The sequence below is a fragment of the Perca flavescens genome, chromosome 11 (assembly GCF_004354835.1).
Source record: "Perca flavescens isolate YP-PL-M2 chromosome 11, PFLA_1.0, whole genome shotgun sequence".
Lineage (NCBI taxonomy): Eukaryota > Metazoa > Chordata > Actinopteri > Perciformes > Percidae > Perca > Perca flavescens.
The window spans coordinates 26,058,926-26,070,340 of NC_041341.1; the positions used below are offsets into that span (position 1 = coordinate 26,058,926).

The 11,415-nt window shown below is 40.1% G+C and overlaps 1 protein-coding gene and 1 long non-coding RNA gene across 6 annotated transcripts in view; one reads left to right on the plus strand and one right to left on the minus strand.

Annotated features, from left to right (window-relative positions):
• The window catches only part of LOC114563902 (alsin), a 28,391-nt gene extending 19,593 nt beyond the window's left edge, over window positions 1-8,798 (minus strand). For all 4 annotated transcript variants that reach the window (XM_028590886.1, XM_028590885.1, XM_028590884.1 and 1 more), the window contains exons 1-12: window positions 8,592-8,798; window positions 7,436-7,635; window positions 6,565-6,725; window positions 5,881-6,105; window positions 5,552-5,742; window positions 5,295-5,327; window positions 5,002-5,196; window positions 4,680-4,804; window positions 4,330-4,544; window positions 4,100-4,187; window positions 3,615-3,790; window positions 776-944 (exon numbers count right to left, since the gene is read on the minus strand). In XM_028590886.1, coding sequence (XP_028446687.1) covers window positions 776-944; window positions 3,615-3,790; window positions 4,100-4,187; window positions 4,330-4,544; window positions 4,680-4,804; window positions 5,002-5,196; window positions 5,295-5,327; window positions 5,552-5,742; window positions 5,881-6,105; window positions 6,565-6,725; window positions 7,436-7,455 — 1,598 coding nt within the window. In that variant the 5' untranslated portion in view covers window positions 7,456-7,635; window positions 8,592-8,798. The remainder of the gene's footprint in view (window positions 1-775; window positions 945-3,614; window positions 3,791-4,099; window positions 4,188-4,329; window positions 4,545-4,679; window positions 4,805-5,001; window positions 5,197-5,294; window positions 5,328-5,551; window positions 5,743-5,880; window positions 6,106-6,564; window positions 6,726-7,435; window positions 7,636-8,591) is intronic.
• An 82-nt stretch (window positions 8,799-8,880) lies between these two features.
• Window positions 8,881-11,206, plus strand: LOC114563561 (uncharacterized). Of its 2 annotated transcripts, none has more exons than XR_003693655.1 (4): window positions 8,881-8,990; window positions 10,422-10,490; window positions 10,737-10,831; window positions 11,004-11,206. It is a non-coding gene; the product is annotated as an uncharacterized LOC114563561 (long non-coding RNA). The 2 variants fall into 2 exon arrangements; XR_003693656.1 differs by having other exon boundaries at window positions 10,748-10,831.
• Window positions 11,207-11,415: the final 209 nt, after the last annotated feature.

Here is an 11,415-nt window from a genome sequence, read left to right on the forward strand (position 1 = left end):
TTTGCTAGTTTAACGGCGGAAAAAAGGGTTTGTGCCCCAGGCGCATGGTTCAAAAGGGTTGTACTTAGTGTCTTCATTAATTCATAGGTGCATGTTGCGTTTTGGGTGTAACATGCATCTTGGCGCATTGCTATTATGATGGCGGATATTTCACATTGTATTTTTAATCTTTTGCATGTTTGTGTGCTGCTGCACTTCCCTTTGTGTGTAACAAGCATAGTGTGCGCGCGCTGTTCACGAGCCTAGGCGCATTTTACTAATGCGCTGTTAAAATAAAAATAAAATGCTGTGTTATTGAGTTTAGACCAGGTTTTTGTTGGTCAATGGCGCGATCACTTTCCGCTGCCCGAAGACAGCAATATGCCAAGAATTCATCTGAACACACCTCCCTGTAAGGCCAGCACGCCCACGGGCACAAAGATGGGCGCAGGTGCATTAGCTATTTAAACGACGCGGGCGCTGGACGGGAAATTGACAACTGCGTCTGTCTTAAACTAGCAAAGACACTTGCGTCGGGCTTTGCGCCGAGCTGTGCCGGGTGCAAGATAGGGCCCAAAGTGTTAACACGGCTATAACGGCATGGCGTTTTCACATGCAGCCAGTGAAGAGTGAACCTCCAAATCTGTTGCAGGACAAACTTTTATACTGACGGTTTATGTCAAATTATTTTCTTTTATACTGATTTATGTTAATGTGTAAGAATATATTATAAGTATTGTAGCTATTATAAGTGGGGATATACTATAAGCGTATGTGTGTACTTGTGTGTCCACACCTAGCGAGCTGATCTCCGTGGCCCAGTTGCCCCTCAGACCCGCGGCCCCAGCTCCACACTTCTGTCTCCAGAGACGGCAGCCCGTCTCCAGCCTCCTCCGCTGCAGCAACCTGGGACCAACCAGCAGAGGATGGCCTGCAGGCACAAGACCGCAGTTGCCGTGGAGACCCTGAAAGAAAAACACATGATCTAATGGTAAAGTCCTGGTAACAGTGTTGTTTCAACCAACTGAACCATCACCTACTAGTTACATTTGAACATCTGTCAAGACTGCAAAAGCCCTTAATCCGTCATACGTAACAACAGCCACTACAAACAGAGGAAGTAGATAATGTGTCTCAAACTACAACGACGACAAAGGAAATATAAGACATGAACAAAAATCTATATAAGTGTCACATATAACAAGTATAACATAAGGCTGTAGCTGGTCTGTGTTGCCTCATCTCCACAAACAATGTGCACCAGAGTTCACATACAATTGTCTCACCAGCCTAAATAAACGTTTGTTCACACCAAACAGGTTTGGTATGAACACGCCCTAATAACCTAGTGAGCTCCCAGCATCCCAGCAAGAGATGAGTTGTGTGGAAGATAATAAAGTTGTTCAGCCACACAGGCTAACAAAGGTTATACATTATTTACTGCCATTCAATATCTAATAAATACCCAAAGCTTTTGAGGACTACTAAAACTGAAAAAGGTCTATATGGGGGATGGTTTTAGGATCTGTGTTGAAGGATGAGGGACTTTCATTCTGACACTAATGAAACTCTGGGCAAACCAGAAAACAAGAAGTTAGTCTGCTGTGTCTGATAATTTCCCTATAAGGTCCAACCATGTATTTTGTGAATACACTTCATACATTCTCCTGTGGATATATAAAGTGTAAAGAGACTTTAAATGATTAATTGAGCATAATACAATTAAGGGTAAAACATCACAATAATCGTCATTTGGCTTAGGCAATATATTGTGACTAAAGGACTTTCTGATTTTTATGTGAAGTCTTTTTTCTTATCTTATAATAGTTAATTATTATGTTATCTCAAGAAAGCAAATAATGTTATCTCAATATAATGATACATTTGTTATGTGAGCATGTGTATGCTGTAATCTTGACTTCCATATCAGTTGATCTGAGCTCATCAGATCCAGGAAAACCCATTATTGTTCAGTGTGTCAAAGTGAAAGGCAGACAAAAGCAGAAATTGTATTGTGTGTTTCCATTTGAGATAAAACGTGTATTCTTGTTAGTCAGGCTGCAACTTCACAGAGTAACCCATTTCAGTGATTCTGGGGATATGGTTTACTTCATTGGTACCAGATTATTTCTGTGTATTTATGTATATGTATATTTGTGTCTGTGGTGGCCCATTTAAACCTCATTATCTGTACACTTAGTATGAAGCTTGCACCAGCAGACAGTTAGCTTAACCTAGCACAAAGACAGATAACAGGGCGAAACACCTAGCCTGGCTCTGTCTAAAATAAAAAAATACTATTACCAGCAACTCTAAAGCTAGCTAAAGCATGTTAATTAGCTCATGTCTAAATATTTCTTGGTGAACAACCTCTTCCAGTCTTTATGCAGAGCTAAGCTAATGGCCCCCTGGTTCCATTCTCAATAGAGTGCGGATTGGGCCGCATTTTTCTGTCCGAGCCTGGCCTGCGTCTTCTTCTCTACTACTTATTTCTAATTCACAGATTAAATGGTTTGTACGCCCTCTGATGTTTCGGCGAATACTGTAACAAACAACGACTTGACGAATTAACATCTCCATCTACGGAGGCCCACGCTTGGTGTCACACGCAAGTATAACCAAACTTTTAGGCCTCTTTACAGTTGCCGTTCCCGACCTGTCGCGCGACAATGTGAGGTCAAAGTGACGTCGATCTCGCTGGCGCACCAGCATTTAAAGTGCGCGACCAGAGGTCGTGCGTCACTCAATTTTTTTTTTTAAGCGGCGCGTGACAACGCGGAAACAGGAAGCATGGACTAGTTCAAGGGCAAGCTTTCCGAGCAAGTACGCCAACAGCAACTGCATTCTGACTGGTACCGGATGCCAGCACTCTCAGAGTGACTGCAAGTCTCTCTTGTATACTTACTGGGTTAAGATGAGTTCAAGGTCATTGAATCGTTGTGCAGACATTCTGAAGTATTCAAAGCGCTTCTCTTCGTCTATCATCCTCATTTGTTTCACGAGGATATTGAACTCACCATATTTATGTCTGCCGTTATTCAAAGAATGAACATTCCACCTTCTTTTTCTTCGTTTCTTTGCAAGCAGGCTCAAAAGTAGCTGTTCTTTCTCATGCATTGACTCCAATATCATCTTAGCCACTGTTGACATTGACGTCAATGCTGCTGCTGCCATTTCTGCCATTGTTTACCTACTTCTTCTTCTTCTAGTCCGTAGAAATAGCAAAGTCGGTAGCCTTTCCTCAGTTGCGACACCTCTGTCCAGGAGAAGACTGCAACTAGTGTCGCGACCACCACGCGCGAGTATACTGTAAACAGTTACGGCGCTCCCATGACCTGCCCAGGGACTACAGGTGGAAATTAGCAATTGTTGCTATAACCTGGCCCAAGACATATTCTCTTGTTTAACAAGTTTAATGTTTATTTGTGCATTGTCCCTGTTTCAAATAAATCAATTTCCATTCCATTCAAATAAATCAATTTCCATTCCATGACGTCACACTGTCACAGGTCAGGAATGGCGAGTATAATGAACGCTTTAGGCCCCAGGACATCAATCTTCTTATCTAACTCTTGGCAAGAAAGTAAATATTTCCCAAACACGCAGTCAAGTTCTTCACACCCTACCATTCTTACCACGGGTGGGTATTCCAGGCAGGGAGCGTCTCCTGTTTGTTGCTGCTCTGCCCTTCTGGTTTATATTTGTGAGACTGGAGCTTTTCTGCCCCTGCAGTGTCTGCTTCTCCGCCTCCAGACAAAGCCGAACTTCTTCCAAACACACTGGGGAGGAGGAGTACGGCACGGCCACTCCACTGCATAGGAAAGCAAATACACTGTAGATGAGAGTCTGTTAACAAGCTTAACTTTAGAAAATTAACACAGATAAACACTATCTGTGTTATAAAGTTAAGCTTGACTTTTCGTTATTTTTACAGTGATTCAAGGTGAAGTGGAATCACTTGCATAAAATAAAGACAAAAATAGCACTAAAAATGTTCTTTCTGGAGTGAAAACTTCTCAACATGACTTTTTTTCTGATTATTGAAAACACTGATGAATTGCACTGCCTAAAATTCTTAACCAAAGTGCCACATTATCAACTACAGAAAACTTGGTCTTACTTGTTGTTTTGACTCTTGGTTGGCGAGTCTTCTTTGTAACTGGAAGTCAACAGATCCGTGGAAGGAGTCGAGGAAACACAGCTATCATCTGGAGAGAACAAGGGCAGGAGAGAAGGAATAAAAACATTTTAGGAGAAAGAAAATAGAATGACGGGCAAACAGCTATGAAGAAATAAACAAATAAACCAACCTCAACACAAAGGCATAAGGAGCAAAACTGAATTACCAACCTGAAGTGTAACTGCTCAGTGAGTCGGTATCTCCCGGCCCGGTGTTGTGGCGCATCTCGAATGAGTGACTAGAGAGTTTCTGAAGGAGGTTCTGAAGCTCTATCTTGTCAGGGAAAGCGGAGTTCTTATTGGCTTCCCAGCCTGACAGGGGATGAGACTTGGGGCTGCCATCTGTGTCAGTGAGAGGGTGAGTGTGCCCAACTGAAAGATTAGTCCTGAAGTTTTGCAATGAAAGAAAGGGAAAGAGAGCAGAGAGCAGAATTAAAAACTGAAATAGAAAAAGTTGAAATGCAAAAACATAAAAATGTAGGCAAAAAAAAAAAAGACCCATAAGTTATGTAATACCGTACTGTTTAGTGTTAGATTTGCCATTTTCAGAAAATGGACAAGAACCGGCTGCAGAGCCAGGGCTGCTTCCAGCTGACCTTCCCCGAGATTGGAACTTTTGTCTGGGGCCTCTTGTTCTGGGAAAGGTCTGGGAATGCAAACCAAACAGGGGCATCAACCAGGGCTAAAACAGCTGAACCTCTAAAATGAGCATAGATACTTGACCTTAAACATTTTTTACAGCACCTAGATTTTGTAATTTTATATCTTTATGGTACAACAATATATTAGGTCTGCCCAAACATATTCCTTTCTTTAATTTCTCCTTTTTGGAGTACAGTTTACCTCGCCAGTCATGACTTCATTCAGCTCCACCCCCAGGGGACAGTAGTGACCAACATCAACTGCAGACGGCTCCTCCCTTTCTGCCACTGAATAGTGAGGCGACCGACCCCGCTCCCTCTTCTCAGTGGGATTCAGGCTATTCTGTGGAGTTAAACTGCGAACCAGGGCCAGGCTGTGGTAGGCACCACAAGCCACCTGTGGGAAATAAATAGAGATGGTATTTCTGGAAACAGAACATAGTATTCTTTGTAATTCTTAAATATGGCAATGAGTATATCAGGAAGAGAAACTACCTGAATGACATGTCTGCCTGCCAAGTGCTCCACCTGTGGCAGAGAAAGAAATAATACAAATGTGTTTATTAAATTTAAATACAGTTTTGTCAAGTGCTCACATGCAAACCCATACCAAAACGCCATTGATTCTCCACCAATCAGTGCAAACATTTAGTAAATATTTAACAATATCATAAACATTGGTTGAGTCAATGTTTTTTTCATTCTGACTGAATTTTGAATGATGAAATTCAATGAGCTTTTAAACAAATTACCTTCTGTGGTCTCCAAACAGGGAAGGTGTTGGTGACCAAGCCAAGCTGGCAGCCGCTGCCCCACGCCCACACCTCGTTCCGGGCTGACAAAGCCAAGCTGTGCTCCCGTCCGAGAGCCAGATCCACCACCCGAACCACTGCTGGAGGAACAACCTCACTGTCCACCACTGTGACTGGGCAAGGCTCTGGAACTGACACAGAATTTTTTTTTACATAGTTTGACAGAAGAAAAAAGTAAGTCTGGGCAAGCAGTGGGTAGGACAGTCAATCAATCAATGGAATGTGGGAAGAAAAGACGTAAGGAAGTTGGAAGTAAGGTGGTGACCAACCTGTGATGTTTGTGATTGTGCCCCTCTCGGTCAGCCCACATTGTCCTGCAGTGTTCTCCCCCCACATGTAGACATTGCCCTGCTCGCTCAGCGCACCGCAGTGGAAACCACCAGCAGCCACACGGACCACCGTCTTCCCCAGCAGAGAGACCTCCAGCACCGGAGCAGACACCGGGATGCTCAGATCCCTCCACAACAGCTCTCCGAAAGAATACACCTGTCCACCTGGAAGACAGCAACAACTGAGTGGAAACGAGTAATTCTGACTTAAAGATGCCAATTGACCCAAATTTTTTCCCAAGAGGATGAATCAAGTATCTACAGTATCTATCTATCTATCTATCTATCTATCTATCTATCTATCTATCTATCTATCTATTAGAATTAGTAGCTTAGGGTAAAAACATTTAGTTGTTTAAAAATTTATGGAAGGAATATTATTGTTGAAGATGTAATGATGTAACCACAGCAGAGTTCAGACTTTGTTACAATCCCCGGATACAGATACACACAGAAAAAAAGTATCCCTTTCCAATACTGGTGGGACAACATCATAAATATAAAATATTATATTCAACTGGTTGAGAATATTAATTTTATATAAGAAAATGATATATGCGTGTAATAGCACTGAATCATTACACAGGCCTGCTTTCCCACACACACAAACACACACTCCACTACCCTGTGTCAGCAGGAGTCCATGGTGTTCTCCCAGAGTTGCCTGCAGGACAGGCCTGGACAGGAGCACTCTCTCTGGACAGAGTTGCGCACTGGGGCCCGCTGACTGCCAGATGTGGAACAGTCCTTGCTCTGGAGGTGTGGGGGCCGGCTCATCTGCAGGGCTGCAATAATGCATGCCAATGAATCAATAACATTAGCCTGAAATGGGCCTTAAATGTAGACATAACCTGAACTAAAAGGCTTAATACATGATGTCCAAACCCAAACCAGCTGAATACCAGGTAAACCTGGCAACCACCATCCAGTTCCAAAAATCACCTGAGACTGTAAATGTTGAAATGTATTGTGGTTTAGTGACACAGACACTCTTAAAGTTGGATTCAATTCCGACTCATTTATCTGTTGATTGATACTTGTTTGTTCAGCACCTGCAGGTCCTGACATGCTGTTATGTTTTGAGGGAGAACATCTTTAAGTGACTCACTCACACTCAACTGGACAAAAATATATTAATGCAGTTATGTTTTGAGGGAGAACATCTTTAAGTGACTCACTCACACTCAACGGGACAAAAATATATTAAAGAATTGCAATGCAAAGGCACAAACACTGGCCAGACACTCTTTTGACGTGGGTATCATATTTAACCATCTTTATACAGTTTGTCACTTGTAAAGAATTGCTAACTGAACTAATGGTATTAAAGTTGCTATATACCTTAATTTAAGTTTAACTGACTGACTGAAAGATCAGTGGTCTCACACTTAGTGCTCATATTATGCTTTTTGGCTTTTCTCCTTTCCTTTATTGTGTTATATCTTTTTTTGTGTGTGTGTGTGTGTGTGTGTGTGTGTGTGTGTGTGTGTGTTACCTCTCATGTCTGTTCTCCATCACTTCAGACTCTCCATTCCACAGGACAGTGAAGGCATCTTTATTAACATTTTTCCAAAGCTCTTGACTTTCGTTCACTCTCAACAATAAAACAGTTTACAGGAGCACGAATAATCCTCTGTACCGTTTTGACACCTCTTTGATTCATCTGGCTTCAAGTGCTTGTTCTTTCTAAAACACCTGTTTGTGAAAAGAAAGATTAAAAAAATATATACAGTATTTTTAAAGTGAGGCATGTGCAATATGCAATTTCAAGGGCTACAGCATTGAATGTCAAGAGAGGATAAGCTTATATTCCATTTTAGTCTGCTACAGAAATCAACAGTGAATTCTGAAACTTGCTTGACATTGGTAATCCATCATAGTGCATATTTAGTCACCTTATTATTGATACATTAATTCATATATATTGCAAATATATACTTGTTAATATATAATAATCTTGTCTGACAAAATAAAGAGACTCGAGGTCTACTTATTATATCTTTTTCAGAGGTTTTGAAATGCATCTTACAGTCTTCATCAGTTTGCTCAGAGACCTTGACTCAAGATTATTTTTTTGTCAAACTACTAACGTTAATTCCAAGTTCAAGAGTGAACTTGTGTGATATTGATTTCAGTCATGAGCAGGCTAGTTTGTAATGGTTCCACAGGGAGCAGGAGGAGTGGTTTCTTTTGATCTTTACTGGATTCTACTGACAAGTTACAACAACTCCTTATCCAGTAAAACTAGCTATTTGTTATTGTTGCTCCATACTTCTTACGTGCATTACATTAAAAGCCATAACGTTAACGTTATATTACCCCGTATCATTGGAAACACACATCACATCAACACAGAACTCGTAATTACTCTACGGTTAACATAAAGTTACCTATCAATTTACACAGAGATTAACGTTAACGTTAGCTAATTAACAGCAGACATGTTCTGTCACCGAGTGAAAATAGAGACCATTGTCATATCTTGCCAAGTATACATTCGTCAATATTTAACATATAGCGAAATTAACTCCCCCCTTAAATAAAACATGAAGGTAGTTTGCTATTAAAATAAGTAAGGTAAAGCTAGTACACTGATAGTTGGTTAGCTTAATGCTAGCGCTGCTACAGAAGCTAACGTTAACTAAACTTACCAACTGCCAGCTTTAACTCGTGAGAAAGTCGCGGAGATGTGTGCATGAGTCCGGATAACTGTGTGTTGCTGTAACGGCAGAAGACACTGAGCTATGACATTTTTTTATTCCAATCAGTGCTACGCACTGAAAGCAGAAGTTGTCTGACAGTTCTGTGTTGTTGATGGGAGCCACCTCTCCGATGGCAGCCGGGCAGGGACAAACACTGCGGCGGTGCCACACCTGTTGCTGTTGTATGTAAATGGGGCAAGGAGGTTCTATTCTTTTACATTTCCAGACAGTACTGCAGTCTGGCTGCCAGCGCCAGCATGTCCTTTTCACATAGGATAGGCCTAACGTTACCGTTATCCGTACTTTCTTTGAACGGCATCTGGCATCATTTGCATGTCCTAGAATAATGTAAGTATTGGATAAAAGATGAGTTCATGAACAAATTAGGTGTAAAACAAAACCACAAGCCGGTTAAATACTCTTTTTGTTTTTTGTTTGTTTTAACAGCAATCTACCACTGTAACAATATCCACTGTAATATTCAAAATGTACATCTTAAAACCTGTAAATATCAAATAATTCTCCAAAATGTGCAAATGTTATGTTCTACAGTAAGACAAAAGGCCCAGCTAATGTCAAACTACTTTGTAAAAAATATTGACAATGTACATGTGAAATGAAAAAAATAAAAAACAGTCACATATGCCAGCAAAGAAATACCACTCAATTGAGTTTATTGCAAAAAGTGCCCACTTGTTAACAGGTACACAAACAGAAAAATTAAATACCCAACTAGTTATGGGAAAGTGCAAGGAATGTCATCTTCGGTTTTGTATACAATGTTCATTGGCCAGACAGCTGCCTTCCAGGAACTGGAGTCCAGGTGGGGGTATTGCACCAAGCAGGATTACCCAGCTAGCCAGTTACTATAACTTTTAAAATGGCATGCAGCAACTTCTCTGAACATTTGTTAATAAATAACCATTATCGATACGTATCACTAATTGACACCTAATATATTCAAATCTAGATTCAAAACATTAAAAACTATAGTCTCTAAGACCTAAACCTGTCCTTAACAAAAGTGGCTGCCTGATGAATGCATTGCCTGGCATGCCTTCAAAGGGGTCAGGATGGAAAAAAAGGTCAAAGGGGGTTCAATTACAGTAGAGAAGCAATATGGTAAAAATAAAACAAAAAAAATCATTCCTTTCCTTTTATAGCCCAAAATTCTTTCTGGTTTCAGTAGTTACCTACACAAAATGGCAAACAAGTAATTTAACCGCTTGAATCATTATGCAAATATGAATGTAGTTGCACAATGTTAGTTAAACTACTAGTTTAACTCCATGTAGTTCACTACTGCCCAAACACTGTGTGTGAATGTATGTGCGAGCAGGATGGGTTCCACAGCTGTATGTTGGAACAGCAGAGGTCTCTCTCCTTTGAGCTGCAAAAGCAGCATTGGCTACACCTAGAGCTGGGCAATATATTGATATTATATCGAAATCGTGATATGAGACTAGATATCGTCTTAGATTTTGGATATCGTAATATCGTAATATGGCATAAGTGTTGTCTTTTCCTGGTTTTAAAGGCTGCATTACAGTAAAGTGATTTATTTTTCTGAACTTACCAGACTGTTGTAACTGTTCTATTATTTGCCTTTTCCCCACTTAGTTATTATATCCACATTACTGATGATTATTTATCTAAAATCAAAGTGTGAAGATATTTTGTTAAAGTACCAATAGTCAAAACTACAATATCGTTGCGGTATCGATATTGAGGTATTTGGTAAAAAATATCCTGATATTTGATTTTCTCCATATCTCCCAGCCCTAGCTACACCTGCCCTTTTCAGGCTCATATTGCTGCCCAGTTGTAAGGCACCTGGACCTACAAGAGGTAGGACCACACCAACGACACATTTACACATACCAGGGTTTAAAATGTAGCCTGTACAAAGTAAGCCTGTGAAACACATTCTTGTATATATACAACATAAGATAACAAAGAATTGTTTGCATAACATGCTCTTTCAAAGGTTGAATTTTTTATGTGATAACGTTCAGTTGTTTTACAAAGTTTCTAAAGCAGGAAACCTTGTTTTAAGTTCTGTTTTTATTCAAATTGTCCTTTTATTATGGTGAGATGGTGTGCAGTCCTCGACAGAAAATGACTACAAAAGGTTTTCCATGGATCTGGTGTTGGGTTCAGTGAGTCAGCCTCTGGAGAAATACCTAAAGGTAAGTTGAACATCTGCTCATTTGCTCCCTTACATTTTAGTGTGATTTCATTACAGCTTACTCACACACCACCCATGCTCAAAAAGGGATTGTTTGTCTAAGAGTGACTGATATATTACCAAGTATAAAATTATTTAAACTAAAATGTGTTTTCTGCTGTTCTCTGTTGCAGGAGACCCAGTTGGAGTATCAGAGATCATCACAGCAGTGGTCCTTCTTGACCCTGACAAGGTGAGTCATATCACAAATGTAAAAATGTCTTTCAACAGTCCTCAATTGTATTACCTTATATGTAGTTCCTAAACCCTTGGCCATCTACAACTTTTCAGTGATGGAGTTCTGGACTCTCTAAGCTGAACCGCAGTTTGTTAGGCTATCAAGCCACGTGTATATATATATATATATATATATATATATATATATATATATATATATATATATATATATATATATATATATCCACACTATATACCATAACTATAACTATAACCATATAATTACATTAACAGATATTCACAGTGTGTCTATATATACTGTATGTGTCTATGCATACTGTATATATATATATATTTCACTGCTACATC